General features: G+C 40.4%; 1 protein-coding gene across 2 annotated transcripts; it reads left to right on the forward strand.

The window, feature by feature from the left end:
• Positions 1 to 746: 746 nt before the first annotated feature.
• On the forward strand, positions 747 to 19,440 carry si:dkey-7l6.3 (uncharacterized). 2 transcript variants are annotated; one of them, XM_014161033.3, is made up of 4 exons: positions 747 to 1,258; positions 6,114 to 6,229; positions 11,277 to 11,400; positions 11,883 to 19,440. In XM_014161033.3, the coding sequence occupies exons 1-4, from the start codon at positions 937 to 939 to the stop codon at positions 12,767 to 12,769; spliced, it is 1,449 nt and encodes a 482-aa protein (XP_014016508.1). In that variant the 5' UTR covers positions 747 to 936; the 3' UTR covers positions 12,770 to 19,440. The 2 variants fall into 2 exon arrangements, with proteins under 2 accessions (XP_014016508.1, XP_014016509.1); XM_014161034.3 differs by lacking the exon at positions 6,114 to 6,229.
• The last annotated feature ends 1,687 nt before the right edge of the window (positions 19,441 to 21,127 follow it).

Here is a 21,127-nt window from a genome sequence, read left to right on the forward strand (position 1 = left end):
TTGGTCTATTTTCACCTCTTAATTTCGCCTATCATTACTGTTCTGACTCGGTGGTGCACAATGTAGCTGTTTTTGAGAAATGTCATCATCTAATATTAAGAGCTTTCAATGTCTGCTTATATGGCCCCTTCATTTATCCTACGGTTCTGACTTGGTGTACAGGGAAAATACTGTAAGAGCAGCCCATGTTCTGAATTCTGTCACTGTACATTTCAAAAGTGCTGAACACATTATATTGACTGCTTTCGTCTTAGCTCGCTCATTAATGTCTTCATCTAAATTACGGAATGCCTCTTATCCACTCATCGTTCCCTAATGTCATAGTTTGTAAATTTCAATTATCAGTAGAAACTACATTTGTTTAATCAAGTCAGCTATATCAGCTATGTTTTTAAAAAAAGCAGTAAACAAGGCTGGATTAATTGTTTTGATGCCAGACAAGGCTCCGCTGATAGCCAGGTGTAGCAGTGGTAAGAATTCACTCCATGGTGCTGAAAAGAAAGCTCTGCTGTTGGGACAGCTTTATGTAGGCCCGAACAGTTTGTGGGCACTGCTTGTTAATGTATTGTTTCGTGTTGTGTTGTATTGTGTAGTGGCTTTGCTGGCATGCATCAAAAAAATATGGGAAGTTTTCCCCACCAAGATTTACATGCTAAAATCGCTACTGGCCGTGCCCTTTGATGCTTATCCTCTCTGGCTGGCGAATTTCATAGATGAGGGCTTTTATTCTGAAAGTTCGTGATCGCCAACAAAACCACAGAAGAAGAAAAAAAAAGGAAAATCTGTTTTATTTGTTGCGGTTCAGAAGGACAACTTGTTAGATAGCTAGCTCAATTATCTGCGACCAGCACTTGCTAAATTCACAGATAACCTAATCTGCGTTTTTGATTTAACTCGAAGAGGCTGTTTACACCATATTTACACGGGAGAACACCTATGGTCTCTGGAGAAGTCGCATGGTCGCTGGAGAAGATGCTAGCTGTGCGACAATTTCTACCTAACACAATGACCAACTACAGAGCTTTTCATACACAACTGTCGTCCATCATGGATGCATTGACCAAAGCGGCGGTGGCAGATATCTGCGAGCTCGTAGATGACAGTTATGCTGTTTTACAATTGGAAATCTCTCGAAGCCACAAAGAGAATGAGGCATTGAAAAGGAAACTCGAGTTGATAGAGACCATCATTGCGCGTGGGCAGAGAGGGAATATGGCTGAAACAAACCACCACGCTAACATTGATTCCCTCAATGCCGGTAAGTGTGTGTGTGTGTGTGTGTGTGTGTCGCCAGCTCTAGCTGAAATTTTAACATGCCTGCAAGGCCTGAAAACTAAACCCAAAAATGTTTTTCGCAGCTAAGAGGAGTTGCCACATTATTCCAATAGGTGTCTCCATAATGACAATCTAAATACAACTGGTAAACTTGCTTTACCTTGTTCTCAGCATTTCTCCCTTCGTTATTGGTTCATCACACCAAATTATTTTAATCTGAACCATAGAAGTGATTGATAGTGAATGGTAATATGTATTTTTTTTTCTCCCAGAAAACATTTTTGTAAAATAACACAATGTTAAACATTGTGAAATAGTAATAATACAAGTCACATTGCTCTAATATAATCACGTTTTCAACAGGAGTATATCAATCAAAAAGCCCCAACCGTTTGCATTTCATAAAAAAAATGTAATTCATGTATGGCTGTAGCCTGACGTCCCAGTCATCTATCCCTCTTAAGATGGAAAGAGAAGATATCCATCATGAGTCAAGTACATCGTTTTATTCTACGATCAATTAATCAACTTTTATAATTTGCTAGTCAGTAATGGAGTTAATCAGTTCCTCTCTGTCCTCACCTGCAGGAGACTGTTTCTCCTCTGACTTCAGTTTTTTGGGCAATGTCTGGTAGCTAGCTTGCTACATACAGGGCTCCAAACTAACTTTTTTCATCACTGTCCCAGAATCGTTCTGAAGTGCAATTTAACTGTCTCAATGTATTTATATATAAATGCAGTGCATTCGGAAAGTATTCAGACCCCTTCCCTTTCTCAACATTTTGTTACGTTACAGCCTTATTCTAAAATGTATTAAATAAATGTTTTCCTCATCAATCTACTGTTGACTAACCCCATTACGCACAAATTTGCACAAACGAGGCTGCAATGAAAACTAATGGACTGTAGTGACTGTGTTGGCATCAAAATCCGGGGTGTGAACTACGTTTCTGTTCAAGCGTTGATTGACATGGTAATAACCCGATAGTATTGAAGAGTTGAAAAAAACGGACCCCTCTGACGCTGTACGTTACATTGTGATGTGTCATGACGTAACGTACAGCACGCATAATGCAACTCATTCTATGTCGTACAGTCTCTCTCCACCAGGTGTAGCGCTTCTCTCGCAGATTAAAAATAAGAAAGGGACAGGGTAACGGGGATACCTGGTCAATTGTACAACTGAATGCATACATTTTTTGCGTTATCATTGCAAGCCATCAAGACTCAAAAGCCGCGACAGCCGCTGTTTACTTCTGAAGATAACTTTAGCGACGCCCTAAAAACCCGATTGAAATTCGACACACACCTTCAAGTAGATATGTAATGACACATTATATAAACTCTTTATAGTGTTTTATTTACATTTTAGAGGTGATGAGTTGGACAGATCGGATGAAAAAAGCAGTTTCGCCACATGGCTGATCTCCCCCTTTCACTATCAAGCAGTAGGTATCGCTTCCCCACCTGCCATTTTTAAAAAGACCAGACGGAGCTCATTGCCTCCTTCATGCTGCCCGTCTCTGCATGATTGAAGTTCTTGTCTTGGATTTTGCTGGAAAGGGGAGAAATTGTGCTTTACATTGGTATTCATATTACATTTTTAGGGCACTAAAATATGGTCAATTGTATGTTACGGCGCAATGTACAAAAGTGCGTTAGTTAACTACAATACCCCATAATAACAAAGATAAAACAGGTCAATAGAAATTTTTGCAAATGTATAATAAAAAAAAAATCCGAAATACCTTATTTACATAACTATTCAGACCCTTTGCTATCATTATGGGGTATTGTGTATAGATTGATGAGGGGGGAAAAACAATGTAATCCGTTTTAGAATAAGGCTGTAACCTAACAAAATCTGGAAAAGTCAAGTGGTCTGAATACTTTCCGAAGTCAGTGTGTGTATATATACAGTACCAGTCAAAGGTTTGTACACCTACTCATTCAAGGGTTTTTCTTTATTTTTATTATTTTCTACGTTGTAGAACAATAGTGAAGACATCAAAACTATGAAATAACATATGGAATCATGTAGTAATTGTTAAACAAATCAAAATCTATTTTATATTTGAAATTCCTCAAAGTAGCCACCCTTTGCCTTGACAGCTTTGCACACGCTTGGCATTCTCTCAACCAGCTTCATGAGGTAGTCACCTGTAATGCATTTCAATTAACAGGTGTGCCTTGTTAAAAGTTAATTTGTGTAATTAACTTTTTGGGGGTGCTTTGCTGGTGACACTGTCAGGATTTATTTAGAATTCAAGGCACACTTAACCAGCATGGCTACCACAGCATTCTGCAGCGATACGCCGTCCCATCTGGTTTGCGCTTAGTGGGACTGTCATTTGTTTTTCAATGTGACAATGACCCAACACACCTCCAGACTGTGTAAGGGCTATTTAACCAATAAGGAGAGGGATGGTGCTGCATCAGGTGACCTGGCCGTCACAATCAGACAACCTCAACCCAATTGAGATGGTTTGGGATGAGTTTGACCGCAGAGTGAAGGAAAAGTAACCAGCATATGTGGGAACTCCTTCAAGACTGTTAGAAAAGCTTTCCAGGTGAAGCTGGTTGAGAGAATGCCAAGAGGGCGCAAAGCTGTCATCAAGGCAAAGGGTGGCAACTTTGAGGAATCTCAAATATAACATATATTTTGATTTGTTGAACACTTTTGTGGTTACTACATGATTCCATATGTGTTATTTCATAGTTTTGATGTCTTCACTATTATTCTACAATGTAGAGAATATAAAAAATAAAGAAAAACCTGGTGACTCCGGGATGCTGGCCTTCTAGGCGGAGTTGCAAAGACAAAGCCATCTCAGACTGGCCAATAAAAAAAGATTAAGATGGGGAAAAGAACACAGACACTGGACAGAGGAACTCTGCCTAGAAGGCCAGCATCCAGGAGTCACCTCTTCACTGTTGACGTTGAGACTGGTGTTTTGTGGGTACTATTTAATGAAGCTGCCAGTTGAGGACTTGTGAAGCGTCTTTCTCAAACCAGACACACTAATGTACTTGTCCTCTTGCTCAGTTGTGCACCGGGGCCTCCCACTCTTTCTATTCTGGTTAGAGATAGTTTGCGCTGTTCTGTGAAGGGAGTAGTACACAGCGTTGTACGAGATCTTCAGTTTCTTGGCAATTTCTCTCATGGAATAGCCTTAATTTCTCAGAACCATAATAGACTGACGAGTTCCAGAAGAAAGGTCTTTGTTTCTGGCCATTTTGAGCCTGTAATCGAACCCATAAATGCTGATGCTCCAGATACTCAACTAGTCTAAAGAAGGCTAGTTTTATTGCTTCTTTAATCAGGAGGACAACAGTTTTCAGCTGTGCTAACATAATTGCAAAAGGGTTTTCTAATGATCAATTAGCCTTTTAAATGACAAACTTGGATTAGCTAACACAACGTGCCGTTGGAACACAGGAGTGATGGTTGCTGATAATGGGCCTCTGTATGCCTATGTAGATATTCCGTTAAAAATCTTCTGTTTCCAGCTACAATAGTCATTTCCAACATTAACAATGTTCACTGTATTTCTGATCAATTTGATGTTATCTTAATAGACAAAAAAATGTGCTTTTCTTTGAAAAACAACCAAACTTTTGTGTGCACACCCCTTTAAATTAGTGGATTCGGCTATTTCAGCCACACCCATTGCTGACAGGTGTATAAAGTCGAGCACACAGCCATGCAATCTCCATAGACAAACACCGACAGTAGAATGGCCTTACTGAAGAGCAAAGTGACTTTCAACGTGGCACCATCATAGGATGCTAACTTTCCAACAAGTCAGTTCGTCAAATTTCTGCCCTGCTCGAGCTGCCCCAGTCAACAGTTATTGTTTAGTAGAAACGTCTAGAAGCAACAATGGCTCAGCTGTGAAGTGGTAGGCCACACAAGTTCACAGAACGGAACTGCTGAAGCGCGTAGAGCGTAAAAATCGTGTGTCCTCGGTTGCAACTCTCACTACCAAGTTCCAAACTGCCTCTGGAAGCAACGTCAGCAGAACTGTTTGTTGGGAGCTTCATGAAATCGGTTTTCATGGCAGAGCAGTCACACACAAGCCTAAGATCACCATGTGCAATGCCAAGTGTCTGCTGGAGTGGTGTAAACCTCATCGCCATTGGACTTTGGAGCAGTGGAAATGCGTTCTATGGAGTGATGAAGCATGCTCCACCATCTGGCAGTCCGACAGACAAACCTGGGTTTGGCAGATGCCAGAAGAACGCTACCTTCCCCAATGTATAGTGCCAACTGTAAAGTTTGGTGGAGGAGGAATAATGGTCTAGGGCTATTTTTCATGGTTCGGGCGAGGCCCCTTAGTTCATGTGAAGGGAAATCTTAACGCTACAGCATACAATGACATTCTAGATGTTTCTGTGCTTTCAACTTTGTGCCCCCGCGCTCAGTTGGTGTGGAAGAACTTGAATGGCCTGCACAAACTCTTGACCTCAACTCCATCGAACACCTTTTGGATGAATTGGAACGCCGACTGCGAACCAGGTCCAATCGCCCAACATCAAGTGCCCAACCTCACTAATGCTTGTATGGCTGAATGGAAGCAAGTCCCTGCAGCAATGTTCTAACATCTAGTGAAAGCCTTCCCACAAGAGTGGTGGCTGTTATAAAAGCTAAGGGGGGACCAACTCCATATTAATGCCCATGATTTTGGAATGAGACGAGCAGGTGTCCTCATACTTTTGGTCGTGTGTGTGTGTTTTGATGGTCTTGTCCCTCGTGTGATTCATTGATGGCACATACTGTCTTCATTACAATATTGTAGCTTACTTAGTTATCAGGCCTACTTCTCACTTTGTCCTAGAACATTCATCTTCATCTGGAAGGGCTGCCTGTACCAAGCAGTCACATGAAAATCTAAGAAGAGCTGGAAAGATCACAGCTGTTCGGGAAGCCACAGAACAGTCTGAAAATAAAGAGGTAATAGAAAAAAGTCTACATGAAGCTTTATTAGAGCTGGTTTATGGCTTTCTCGTGTTCTGTTTTGCCATCCATGTTTTATTGATGATAAATCCTGTTGAGAGCCCAACTTAAAAAACATCAGTGACCACTAGAACGCAGTCTAATGGTTTCCACTACAACCTAACTGAAACCATTACTTGGTGGTTCCATTACATTGAGTGTCTTGGGACATGTTCCATTAGGAAGTAATGGTCTCTACTGGTGAAATCACAATGTCTATACCAGGGGTGTCAAACTAATTTTGCCCTGTAGGCCGCATTTGGTCTTCAATTTTATTTTATTTTTCAATTTATTTAACTACCGTAAATTCCGGACTATAAGCCGCAACTTTTTTTCCCAGGCTTTGAACCTCACGGCTTAAACAATGACGCGGCTAATATATGGTAGAAAAAAAAATTCTTAAAAAAAAAACACATTCTGTGACGTGCTCAGTTTTTTGGCGGCATGAAGCTTTCATTAGACCAATGAAATTGCCGAACGGGTTAAGGTCAAACAACTTTTTTGTTTACTGTTTAGATTAAATCGAGCGCTCTCAAACTTTCCATCATTCTGATTACAGTAGTCATTTTGTCACCCTCATCATGGCAAAGACACGGAGAAATGCATATGATGAAGCTTTCAAGTTGAAGGCGATTTGATCTGGCTGTTGGAAAAGGAAATGGAGCTGCTGCACGGGAGCTTGGTCTTAATGAGTCGATGATAAGACGTTGGAAACAGCAGCGTGAGGAATTGACTGCAAAAAGACAACTAAAGCTTACTGCCAATTTTTTTTTTTTTTACAAGCCGTGTTTCGTTAAAGCCTGTGTAAAGTTCATTTGTTTCAATGTACCGGTAGGCACCTGCGGCTTATAGACATGTGCGGTTTATTTATGTTCAAAATAATATATAGTTTTTAAATTCAGTGGGTGCGGCTTATATTCAGGTGCGCTTAATAGTACGGAAATTACGGTAGGCAAGTCAGTTGAGAACAAATTCTTATTTTACAATGACGGCCTACACCAACCAAACCCGGACGACGCTGGGCCAATTGTGTTCTACCCTATGGGACTCCCAATCACGGCCGGTTGTGATACAGCCTGGATTAGATGTCGACCGTTTATGATTTTAACGCCGATACCGATTGTTGGGGGGCCCAAAAAAAGCTGATACCGATTAATCGGACAATTTAAATAATAAAACAATTATATATATATATATATATATATATATATATATATATATATATATATAAATTTTGTAATAATGACAATTACAACAATACTGAATGAACACTTATTTTAACTTAATATAATACATCAATAAAATCAATTTAGCCTCAAATAAATAATGAAACAACAAAGTGTTGGAGAAGAAAGTAAAAGTGCATTATGTGCCATGTAAGAAAGCTAACGTTTAAGTTCCATGCTCAGAACATGAGAACATATGAAAGCTGGTGGTTCCTTTTAACATGAGTCTTCAATATTCCCAGGTAAGAAGTTTTAGGTTGTAGTTATTATAGGACTATTTCTCTCTATACGATTTGTATTTCATATACCTTTGACTTTTGCATGTTCTTATAGGCACTTTAGTATTGCCAGTGTAACAGTATAGCTTTCGTCCCTCTCCTCGCTCCTACCTGGGCTCGAACCAGGAACACATCGACAACAGCCACCCTCGAAGCAGCGTTACCCATGCAGAGCAAGGGGAACAACTACTCCAAGTCTCAGAGCGAGTGACGTTTCAAACACTATTAGCGCGCACCCGGCTAACTAGCTAGCCATTTCACATCGGTTACACCAGCCTAATCTTGGGAGTTTATAGGCTTGAAGTCATAAACAGCGCAATGCATTGCGAAGAGTTGCTGGCAAAACGCACGAAAGTGCTGTTTTGAATGAATGCTTACGAGCCTGCTGCTGCCTACCACCGCTCAGTCAGACTGCTCTATCAAATCATAGACTTAATTATAACATAACACACAAATACGAGCCTTAGGTCATTAATATGGTCGAATCCGGAAACTATCATCTCGAAAACAACACGTTTTTCCTGTCAGTGAAATACAGAACCGTTTCGTATTTTATCTAACGGGTGGCATCCCTAAGTCTAAACCTTCAATGTTATGTCATAATTACGTAAATTCTGGTAAATTAGTTCGCAACGAGCCAGGCGGCACAAACTGTTGCATATACCCTGACTGCGTGCAATGAACGCAGAATGACACAATTTCACCTGGTTAATATTGCCTGCTAACCTGGATTTCTTTTAGCTAAATATGCAGGTTTAAAAATATATACTTCTGTGTATTGATTTTAAGAAAGGCATTGATGTTTATGGTTAGGTACAGTCGTGCAACGATTGTGCTTTTTTCGTAAATGCCCTTTTGTTAAATCATCCCCCGTTTGGCGAAGTTGGCTGTCTTTGTTAGGAAGAAATAGTCTTCACAGTTCGCAACGAGCCAAGCGGCCCAAACTGCTGCATATACCCTGACTCTGTTTGCAAGAGAAGTGACACATTTTCCCTAGTTAAAAGAAATTCATGTTAGCAGGCAATATTAACTAAATATGCAGGTTAAAAATATATACTTGTGTATTGATTTTAAGAAAGGCATTGATGTTTATGGTTGGAGCAATGTGTACCTAAGCGATTACATGCAACGCAGGACAGGCTAGATAAACTAGTAATATCATCAACCATGTGTAGTTAACTAGTGATTATGATTGATTGTTTTTTATAAGATAAGTTTATTGCTAGCTAGCAACTTACCTTGGCTTCTTACTGCATTCGCGTAACAGGCAGGCTCCTCGTGGAGTGCAATGTAAAGCAGGTGGTTAGAGCGTTGGACTAGTTAACCGTAAGGTTGCAAGATTGAATCCCCGAGCTGACAAGGTAAAAATCTGTCGTTCTGCCCCTGAACAAGGCAGTTAACCGACCGTTCCTAGGCCGTCATTGAAAATAAGAATGTGTTCTTAACCTGTCTGGGAACGTGGGACGCTTGCCAACAGCCAGTGGAATCGCATCGCGCGAAATACAAATACCTCATAAATCCTATAACTTCAATTTCTCAAACATATGACTATTTTACACCATTTTTTTATAGATACACCTCTCCTGAATCGAACCACGTTGTCCGATTTCAAAAAGGCTTTACAGCAAAAGCAAAACAGATTATGTTAGGAGAGTACCCTGCCAAAAAAAAATCACAATGCCATTTTAAAAGCAACTTGCATGCATCACAAATACCCAAAACACAGCTAAATGTAGCACTAACCTTTGACAATCTTCATCAGATGACACTCCTAGGACATCATGTTACACAATACATGCATTTTTTGTTCGATAAAGTTCATATTTATATATAAAAACAGCATTTTACATCGGTGCGTGACGTTCAGAAAATATTTTCCCTCAAATGCTTCCGGTGAATCAGCGCTACAATTTACAAAATTACTATTCGAAAACATTGTTAAAATGTAATATTGTCATTCAAAGAATTATAGATTAACATCTCGTGAATGCAACCGCATTGCCAGATTTAAAAATAACTTTACTGGGAAATCACACTTTGCAATAAACAACGTGGTATGCTCAGAAAAATAGGCTAGGCGATACATGTTAGCGCCATCTTGGAACCATCTAAAATCAAATATACTATTGTAAATATTCCCTTACCTTTGATTATCTTCATCAGAAGGCACTTCCAGGAATCCCAGGTCCACAACAAATGTAGTTTTGTTCGAAAAAGTTAATAATTTATGTCCCAATAGTTCCTTCTTGTTAGCGCATTCCGAAGGCTACTCATAATGTACGAGGCGCGCTGGACTTGTCGTCACGAATGTGCAAAAAATATATATTTACGTTCGTTCAAACATGTCAAACGTTGTATAACATAAATCTTTAGGGCCTTTTTCAACCAGAGCTTCAATAATATTCAAGGCGGACGATTGCATTGTCTTACTAAACGCTTCGGAAACAAAAGGGTTCCCATGGGCGCCCGCGTCATAGTAGTAATGGCCCTCCCCCTGTGACCAACTTCCCAAGCCTCTCTTTGGGTCAGTTTCTACCATAGACTCAAACCACTTTGTAAAGACTGTTGACATCTAGTGGAAGCCTTAGGAAGTGCTAAATGATTAATAAGTCCCTGTGTGTTTCAATGGCAAACGCTTGAAAGTGATTTCACACATCAGATTTTCACTTCCTGTTAGGATTTGTCTCAGGGTTTTGACTGCCATATGAGTTCTGTTATACTCAGACACCATTCAAACAGTTTTAGAAACTTTAGAGTGTTTTCTATCCAAATCTACTAATTATATGCATATTCTAGTTACTGGGCAGGAGTAGTAACCAGATTAAATCGGGTACGTTTTTTTATCTGGCCGTGCAAATACTGCCCCCTATCCCAAACAGGTTAACTGACTTGCCTAGTTTAAATAAAGGTCTACATTTTTTTTATAATAATCGGCCAAATCGCATCCAAAAATACCGATTTACGATTGTTATGAAAACTTGAAATTGTCCCTAATTAATCGGAATGGACAATTAATCGGTTGACCTCTAGCCTGGATTCGAACCAGGTTGTCTGTAGTGACGCCTCTAGCACTGAGATGCAGTGCCTTAGACCACTGCGCCACTCGGGAGCTCCGGAGGAATGCACTGAAAATGTGTTTATTTCCTTCAAAATGTGCTGGTCCTCTATCCAATGTTTTCGGAATTTTAAATCCTCCCTGACCTAACATGTATTTCGGTAATTGTTAGCAAGTTGGACAGAGTGAAGAGATTATTAATATAGTTCCATTTTTATTGGATTTTATTCATTTTAGGTTGTTTCGAAACCATATGCGACCTGTGAGCTGTATGTTTGACACCCCTGGTCTGTACAAAAATGTTATGGTATTAATGTCTTGTTTGTCTTTTACCTTTTAAACATGACTTACAGTACATGCCCCCAATTTTGCTGCCTCTACAACTCATTCTGCAAACCCTGCATCTTCCTGTATTTTCAATTAAATATGCTCTCTCACCATATCAGGTGGTTTTGCAGGTACCTGAAGAGAAGATCGGACCTGACATAGTCTTAATCAAGGAGGAGAAGCTGGGCAGGGACTTGGATAGTAGTAATGACACACAGGATGTTCTGCTATTCAGTGAGAAGGGTAAGTGAAAGGTGTACACATGAATTGTTAGCCAAGTTGAATTGCATGGAAGTTGCAAATTCTGTCTGTTATGTCAACTGCTTTTCTCTCCCCGATGTCAAGTGGTTAAGTGAACTTAGTTGAATCACACTCCTAACATTATCACACACACAATTAAGTGTAGGCCTACACAATTTCCCCCATTACTGGCAATATTGCTCCTCACATCAATGCTGACAATCATTTGTCGTGAGCGTTGTGGCCCAAACTGGTTCGACTGCATCTCCCTGACATTAGTTGTAGATAGATGAGCTACAACCCAATTTTAAATGTTTTTGAGACATAGGAAAAATATTTTTCTACATTATTATTGCTTGTGTAGGGCAATATGTACCCACACCCTGTTGCCAGCCACATCTCCTACTTCTCCCCTTACAAAACAATGGAAACACAGGTTCATCGCTGTGTTTGACATTCCTATTTGCTCCAATCTCTTCCCTAAGGTACTGAGGCGTCGTATCCTGAAGTGGATGACGGTGAAGAAGGGCCATCCAGAATAACCTCTTCCACCATGACTACGAGGGAGTGGGACCGAAGTGGAGAGGATAGTGGCCACCGATCCGAGCAGGGGAACGAGAGTTCTCAGAGGACTCCCCAGTTTTTGCATTCTAAGTTCACGGCCGGAAGATGGAACCCCCTGAGCCTTGACTACACGCTGCATGAGACACCCAGTGAGTCTGGGTCCAGTCCACCGGGGAGGAATGATGAAATGGAGACAGTGGAACCCGTTTATGATTTCCCTTCAGAAACCAACACCGTCCCCTCTACTCACCCGACAGGGAAACGGTTTCCCTTTGAACCAGAGAGTAGTCCAAATTCTCTGGCTGGGAATTTCGAAATGAAAAGAGAAGTTTCCATGGTCAGCTCTCTACCCTATGACGTGGAACTGGATATGTGTTCTTCATGGAGCAACCAGGATATGCTGGGAATGGTTTCCATGCAGGATGGGAAATACCTGAAACCGGACCGCAGGGAATTGCTGCTTGACAAGGTTGCAGACTTGAGCTCTGCCCATTATCAAATGACTGCCGCCGGACTTCACGCTGCAGCCAAGTATGACAGCAGAGACAGCAAGCGTTTTATTTGCACCTTCTGCAGCAAGTGTTTTACATCGTCGCGAAATCTGGAGACACACCTGCGGGTTCACACAGGAGAGAGGCCATACAGCTGCACCCAGTGCGGGAAGAGGTTCACCCAGTCTGGCCATCTGAAAACGCATCAGAGCGTACACACCGGAGAGAGGCCATTTGCCTGCGAGCAGTGTGGTAAAAGGTTTGCAGGGAAACAAAATTTGAGGTTACACCAACAGAAAAACCACCCTAATCTGTGAGGTGTAAGGCTAGTTGAGAGCTCCACGAACACAGTTATGCCTAACATTTTTAGAAGCATTAGACCAGAACCTTGACACTGTTTGACGATTAGTCATGAAGAATAGGCTATTTTGTATTTTCACACTGATATGTTTTGATGGATGAATTCCGCAAGAATGGTGGAGGTGAAAAACATGGTCTAACAGTGCAATGCTCTAATTTCAATTTTTGTTCCATTTAATTGCCTTTGAAATGATACAATTGATCATATTTAACCCAATGAAACAAAGCTATTTGATGAGACATTATTACCACTGGAATGTATTTTGAAAATGGAACAGTCCTTCCATATAAGTTGTTACGATAATGGTCACACTTTAAATTTACCACAATTCATAAAGGCTTAATATAGCATACATAAAGTCTTAATAAGAACTATAGAGTGCATTGCCTAATGCATCATATCCTACTATGGAAATTCCCTTTGCTTTACAAAGGGTTGTAACTATATGTAACAATATAACATTATTAGTGTGCTTGCAAGAAGATAACTCATGTCAGGCCGGAACTGTAAGAGAAAATGTGTTCTCCCAGTAAACTTACCTTTTTATAATACAGACAGTAGGAAAGTTTATTTAAAGTTCAGAAGCTAGCAGATTCATTACTTGCCAACAGCTGCAAATCCCAGTTAAACAACATCACGTTTTGAAGTTCACTTTCATTGTTTTGTCTAATAACGCTATCATGAATCTACAAAGACGTTTTGTGGGTCAGTAGCTAGGTTTCCATCCAATTGGCGATTTTCATGCCAAAATTATAAAATCTGCATGAAGAAAATGCGCGTTTTCTAACCAATGGTCTGTTTTCACCAAACTGACTTGCTGCGTATACAAATCAGTGCCTGATGAGGTAGTGCACACAATTTACTTTTCCGTTTAAGTTTTCAGGTACCGAATAAAATGTGTTCAATGTGTTTCCATTGCATTTTCAACTCTACCGATAGCTTTGTCACAAACTGTTGCATTAAATAGCAAATGTGCCTACTCTGGTCTTGGAACATGCGCTCTAGCCAACAGCTCGCAAATACAGTATGCTAGTCTACGTGATGAGATTATTATGGATAAGACTGAGAATATTTATTTGTCAAACAGCAGTTTGAACAAAATACAATTTCAGCTAAACCCTAAGTACAGTATCTAACAAAATAACTACATTATGGCGTTCACTAACTATTTGCATGTCATAGAAATGTGGGTACATTTGTGGAAAATTACTCACCTTTGATTTACCTGTTTACTGAGACCATGTGTTTATTAGCTCAGTTTTACCATAAAACATGCTGTAAACACGACATTTACAACTCCAGGGTCAGAACATGCTCCAGGCCAGATTTTGCTGTTGCATGTTACATTTTGCAATGTACCATAACCCATTATGTAATTTCCCCGAAAAAAACATAGGCTTACGTGGGCAAATCAAATTTTATTGGTCACATACAAGTGTTTAGCAGAAGTTATTGCGGGTGCAGAGAAATGCGTGTATTCCTAAGCGCTAGAAGCACGGCAGCCCTCTGTCAGCGTCATTTTCCCAGATTACACATGATGTAATGCTGATGGTGACATTACACGATATTGGTTGTATTGAGCAAAGTCCCCAGATAAGGCAATGTCATATGTAATGCCACCATTTTATACAGTTGGAATATGACCATAGGTGATTTGTGAAACATCTATGGTGTTTATTATGAAGATGTACACTATATAAAGCCTTTATAGATTGTAGTTTAAAGTGGGAGACATGTAATTAGCATGTGATTGTCAATATTTGGGTTTGGCAGTGTGTTGACATTGAAGGTGAATAACTTCCACAATATGTCTGAAATTAGTGAGTCAGAACAGTGTTTTATTAGTTGTTCATATGCAATATAAAAAGTCAGGAATAAGTCAATTCTAGCTCACCATCAGGCAATTATTGAACTTGTGCATTGCAATATATTGATGAATATCCGTTTTGTAAGTTCAGAGTTCCTGTTATAATGCATTTACATAACTGTCACATAATACACTTCACAATTTAAAAACAAGACTGGTATACAGTGGCAAGAAAAAGTATGTGAACCTTTTGGAAATACCTGGATTTCTGCATAAATTGGTCATAACATTTGATCTAATCTTTGTCTAGGTCACAACAATAGACAAACAAAGTCCGCTTAAACTAATAAAACACAAACGATGATACGTTTTCATGTCTTTATTGAAAACACTGTGTAAACATTCACGGTGCAAGGTGGGAAAAGTATGTGAACCCTTGGATTTAATAACTGGTTGACCCTCCTTTGGCAGCAATAACCTCAACCAAACATTTTCTGTGGTTGCGGATCAGACCTGCACAACAGTCAGGAGGAATTTTGGACCATTCCTCTTTACAAAGCCGTTTTAGTTCAACAATATACTTGATGTCTGGTGTGAACTGCTCTCTTGAGGTCATGCCACAGCATCTCAATTGGGTTGAGGTCAGGACTCTGACTGGGCTCTGACAGAAGGTGTATTTTCTTCTGTTGAAGCCATTCTGTTGTTGATTTACTTCTGTGTTTTGGGTCGTTGTCCTGTTGCATCACCCAACTTCTGTTGAGCTTCAATTGGTGGACAGAGAGCCTAACATTCTCCTGCAAAATTTCTTGATGAACTTGGGAATTACATTTTTCCGTCAACGATAGCAAGCTGTCCAGGCCCTGAGGCAGCAAAACAGCCGCAAACCATGATGCTCCCTCCATCATAATTTACAGTTGGGATGAGGTTTTGATGTTTGTGTTCTGTGCCTTTTTTTTTCTCCACACATGTGTTCCTTCCAAACAACTCAACTGTAGTTTCATCTGTCCACAGTATATTTTGCCAGTAGCGCTGTGGAACATCCAGGTGCACTTTTTAAACTTCAGACGTGCAGCAATGTGTTTTTTGGACAGCAGTGGCTTCTTCCGTGGTGTCCTCCCATGAACACCATTCTTGCTTAGTGTTTTAAGTATCGTAGACTCGTCAACAGAGATGTTAGTATGTTCCAGAGATTTCTGTAAGTCTTTAGCTGACACTCTAGGATTCTTCTTAACCTCATTGAGCATCCTGCGCTGTGCTCTTGCAGTCATTTTTGCAGGACGGCCACTCCTAGGGAGAGTAGTAACAGTGCTGAACTTTCTCCATTTATAGACAATTTGTCTTAATGTGGACGGATGAACATCGAGGCTTTTAGAGATACTTTTGTGACCCTTTCCAGCTTTATGCAAGTCAACAATTCTTAATCTTAGGTCTTCTGAGATCTCTTTTGTTCGTGGCATGGTTCACATCAGGCAATGATTCTCATGAATAGCAAACTCAAATTTTGTGAGGTTTTTTTATAGGGCAAGGCAGCTCTAACCAACATCTCCAATCTCATCTCATTGATTGGACTCCAGGTTAGCTGACTCCTGATTCCAATGAGCTTTTGGAGAAGTCATTAGCGTAGGGGTTCACATACTTTTTCCAACCTACACTGAATGTTGAAATGATATATACTTTGTGTTATTAGTTTAAGCACACTGTTTGTCTGTTGTTGGGACTTAGATGAAAATTAGATCAAATATAATGACCAATTTATGCAGAAATCCAGGTAATTCTAAATGGTTCACATACTTTTTCTTGCCACTGTATAATAAAGAGAACATAACCACATTTATCTGGTTCTTACCTGTGCAGTTTCAGGGGTTCCACCTGCAGTATGTGTGTGATGAGAACACAGGCTGTCACCAAGGCTGCTTGTTTTAAAACTTGGGTACAGGAAGTATCTCTTCTTCGCCCCTTTCCTATTGTTTGTAGCTAGCTATTCTCCAGATGGACAAATTCTTCGCACATTGGCCTTTCCAAATCCATAGTACCACCCAAATATAATTTGACATTTTAAAGTGTCGAACAATAAACTGTAACAGACTAGCCCTGAAAATGAACAGAATACCCGGACCCATGTGGAATTCCAAGGCTTTGCACAAGCGGTTTGCATCCTGCTTTGACGTGTTGACCAAGGCAGCAGTGGCTGACATCTGTGAAGTTGTTGAAGGTTATGCAATTTTGCAATTAGAAAGGAAAATGAGGACCTATAATTTCCCAATGAAGCGATGGGAAAGCGAGAACTCAAGCTGTTGTTACAGAACCAGTCCCACCAGGTGAAGGTCTCCATCCAAATCAGTCACAGCAGGAGAACACTGGTCATAGAAGTTATGGCATAACAGTAACCGCTGGAGATTGAAGAGGGTCAGTTGAAGATGAAGAGGTCAGTTCCCATGTTTAACTCCTTCAGTTGCTACAGTATAGTGCATTCTGAAAGTATTCAGACTCCTTGACTTTTTCCACATTTTGTTAAATTATCTTATTCTAAAATGGATTAAATTGTTTTTTTCTCATCAATCTACACACAATACCCCATAATGACAAAGCAAAAACTGGTTTACAGAAATGTTTCTATTAGTGATGCACCGATATGACATTTTTGGCCAATACCGATATCCGAAATTTTCCTTGCCAAAAAAACCCCAATACAGATATTCATAACTTTTGCGGCCTTTTAAGCATTCTAGTACAGTTAAATAGTTAACACACACACATGGACGCAGCGGTCTAAGGCACTGCATCTCAGTGCAAAAGGTGTCACTGCAGTCCCTGGTTCAATTCCAGGCTGTATCACATCCGGCCGTGAGTCCCATAGGGTGGCGCACAATTGGGCCGTCATTGTAAATAAGAATGTGTTCTTAACTGACTTGCCTAGTTAAAAAAAATGTTACACCCACCACACTGAACAAAAATGTTATTTTGTTGGCATTTATGTATGTCCCCATTACCAGTGAAACATAATCAAAACATATTTCTTTCACTTACTTGCTGTGCTGTTTCGTTGTTCATTTGTTTCATTCTCAACCAGGATTTCTATGGAACGCTGTTTGGGTCTTTGCGTGTCAAAAAAGATACATGTAAAATAACACTATTTGACATGTCAAGTAACATGACATCTGTTTCAGTAGCTAACTATATAGCTAGGTGTCATCTAAAATAACCCTAATTTATAAGACAGTTCTTATTTGATTTATGTTTGTCGTACCCATCTATGTGAAGCTAGCCACAATAAGGATTAGCCACAATAGTGGACTTTGCGGTTAGCCTTAAATAAAAGTATATGCATAATTCTACTATTTCAATTAATTTGCATCAGTCAATGACACACTTATTTTGAGGGCAAACTGCAAATTCCACATTTGTGCCTAATCCTTATTGTGGCTAGCTTCACAACACATAACCCGGTCTGGTCGAGCGTCACTAGCCAGATGAAGCTAGCTGGCTGCTTATAACGTTAGCTTTGGGCAACAGGGTTAAGTAGCTGGCTTGCTATTTATTTTCATGAACTGAAGTTCAATTTCAATAGGCGAACAACAAGTGGCAACCTAGCCAATACTTACAAGGATTCCTAAATCATTGCTAAGAATAATGAAAATGACTGCAGTTTCTACTGGTCATTGTTTTCAGGCTGGTTGTATTGGAGCTAGCTAGGTACCAAGCTAAAGCTAGCTACCCCGGAAGTTGTGCTCGAACAAATTATGCTTTATTACCAACGCAGTATTGTAAACACATCGTTCGTGGCTGGTGTTTGCTTGTTGGCAGACTTTTTTTGCCTGTTCCTCTGTGGAGATGTCTCACATCTCCACAGAGGAACTCTGGAGCTCTGTCAGAGTAACCATCGGGTTCTTGGTCACCTCCCTGACCAAGGCCCTTCTACCCATATTGCTCAGTTTGGCCGGGCTGCCAGCTCTAGGAAGAGTTTTTGTGGTTCCAAACTTCTTCCATTTAAGAATGAAGGAGGCCACAGTGTTCTTGGACCTTTAATGCTGCAGAAATGTTTTGGTATTCTTCAAAGTAGCCACCCTTTGCATTTGACAGCTTTGCACACTCTTGGCATTCTCTCAACCAGTTTCACCTGGAATGCTTTTCCAACAGTCTTCCCACAAGCTGAGCACTTGTTGGCTGCTTTTCTTTCACTCTGCGCTCCAACTCATCCCAAACCATCTCAATTGGGTTGAGGTCGGGTGATTGTGGAGGCCAGGTCATCTGATGCAGTACTCCATCACTCTCCTTGGTCAAATGGCCCTTACACAGCCTGGAGGTGTGTGGGGTCATTGTCCTGTTGAAAAACAAATGATAGTCCCACTAAGCGCAAACCAGATGGGATGGCATATCGCTGCAGAGTGCTGTGGTAGCCATGTTGGTAAAGGTAATGATGGAGTCATTTTTCTCTGCTTATTTGAGCTGTTCTTGCCATAATATGGACTTGGTCTTTCATCAAATATCCCTATCTTCTGAATACCAACCCTACCTTGTCACAACACAGCTGATTGGCGCAAAGGCATCAAGGAGGAAAGAAATTCCACAAATGAAATTTTAACAAGGCACACCTGTTAATTGAAATGCATTCCAGGTGACTACCTCATGAAGCTGGTTGAGAGAATGCCAAGAGTGTGCCTAGCTGTCATCAAGGCAAAGGGTGGCTACTTTGAAGAATCTCAAATATAGAATATGTTTTTGGTTACTACATGATTCCATGTGTTATTTCATAGTTGTGATGTATTCACTATTATTCTACAATGTAGAAAATAGTAAAAATAAAGAAACCCTGGAATGAGTAGGTGTGTCCAAACTTTTGACTCATACTGTACACATGTTCATGAAATACAATAGATGGCCGTAATCACCCCCAGACACACCTTGTTAACTTGATGGGCCTTGTAATCATCTGGCGAAGTGGAGTCTTTTCTTTAGACATGTAGCTAAACAATGAACCATAATCCCAAACCATACTATTAGCAATACAAACAAATTCTCAGCTAGCCACCAAGCATGAAATGCTGTAGAATGAATCTGCAGCTAGCTAACATTAGTCTACAACTAGCCATGCAAATGGTTTTCTGAAATACAAATAATATTACTACACAGATCCTACACGTGACATTAGCTAGCAAGCCAGCAAGCTAACATCCGCTAGCTAGCAGTATGTTTTAACTTGCAATGAAAATTACTTCCTGACAAAATTAGAAACGTTTGATATCTGAAAATATAGCTACACACTTACCCGTATACATGGATGAACGCTTCACGCCAGATTGAACTGCTTTATTTAAGTAAGACTTCCTGTGTCGTTTCCGTTTTGTGTGTACAGCTTGTTTGGACCGCGTTGTGTCAAGTCACTCCGGTTCACACTGCCCATGTGCGGAAAGTAGTCCATCACAACTCTTTCCCACAGATTTTTGTTGATAGCGCCTGCTAAATTCGGGCAGCAATGTTGTTGAGAGCAGTAGCAAGGATTATCTACACATACTGAGCAGCTCATGTTATAGACAGAAACATGCTACATGGCAGACCAATCTGAACTCATCTCTCAGCATGTCCAGCCCATCCCTTATCTCAGCCAATCATGGCTAGCGGGAAGGTTCCTGACTTTTTCTGTGGATAAACCAACTACGCTCCTAATTGATGTATTTTATTTGTATGTACAGATGGCATACATCTGTAAATACGAGTTCACATGTTCCAGAAAGCATTTCTGGCCAAAAAACGCATTTTGATAAAATACAAAAATATTATGTTAAAATTTCTCTCCTGTGAAGTAGTGACTGCGACATACACCTAGCTTCCTGAAACGGGTCACAAATGAGCTAATCATAACCAGTGTTGTTGTCGAGTCACTAAATCTCAAGTTCGAGTCGACTCCCAAGTCCCCTTTGCTCGAGTCCAAGTCGAGTCACGAGTCCCTACGGCTCGTTCAAGTCACGAGTCCCTATGGCTGAAGTTCAAGTCCTAGTGCTTGAGTCCTGGTCCATGTGCTCAAGCCTGAGTTACTGGGTCTGAGTTTCATGTTGTTCCGGTCTTCGCTTCTGTTTCGGTCTTCGCTTCTGTTATGTTCTGTTATATATTTGACAGTGCACCACACTCTTTGCACCATCTATTGATTTGGCTCGGATTTGTTCAAAAAAATCATTTTGCCCCATGGTCATAATTGCCTGCAATATGCAATAGCCCATGAAACAAATAAGTAATTCAAACACGAGTTGGTTTCGGGTTGTGGTTTGATGTGGGTGTCTCGTATGTATGTTTGCAGGTGGGAAGAGTTTGTCAATTAGCTTCAGCCGGCTGGTGTGCGACCGTGGCAAAATTGGTTTGACTATGGATAGCCTATCTCCGGGGCTAGTTAGAGCTCGTCAATTATTACACAATGTAAATGAGACAATATTTTCCTGTTGCACACCTTTGTTTTCTAATTAACTGCTTTCAATATTTGTATATGAAGTTATACAATTTATAGTTGGTTTGAGG

This window comes from Salmo salar, chromosome 20 (assembly GCF_965601325.2).
Source record: "Salmo salar chromosome 20, fSalSal1, whole genome shotgun sequence".
Taxonomy (NCBI): domain Eukaryota; kingdom Metazoa; phylum Chordata; class Actinopteri; order Salmoniformes; family Salmonidae; genus Salmo; species Salmo salar.

Excerpts from the sequence above, each read along its gene's own strand:
- si:dkey-7l6.3 (XM_014161033.3), top strand. The coding sequence starts at position 937 with ATGGTCTCTGGAGAAGTCGCATGGTCGCTGGAGAAGATGCTAGCTGTG. Across the intron at positions 1,259-6,113 it reads CATTGATTCCCTCAATGCCG|AACATTCATCTTCATCTGGA; the intron begins GTAAGTGTGTGT and ends ACTTTGTCCTAG. Across the intron at positions 11,401-11,882 it reads TCTGCTATTCAGTGAGAAGG|GTACTGAGGCGTCGTATCCT; the intron begins GTAAGTGAAAGG and ends CTCTTCCCTAAG.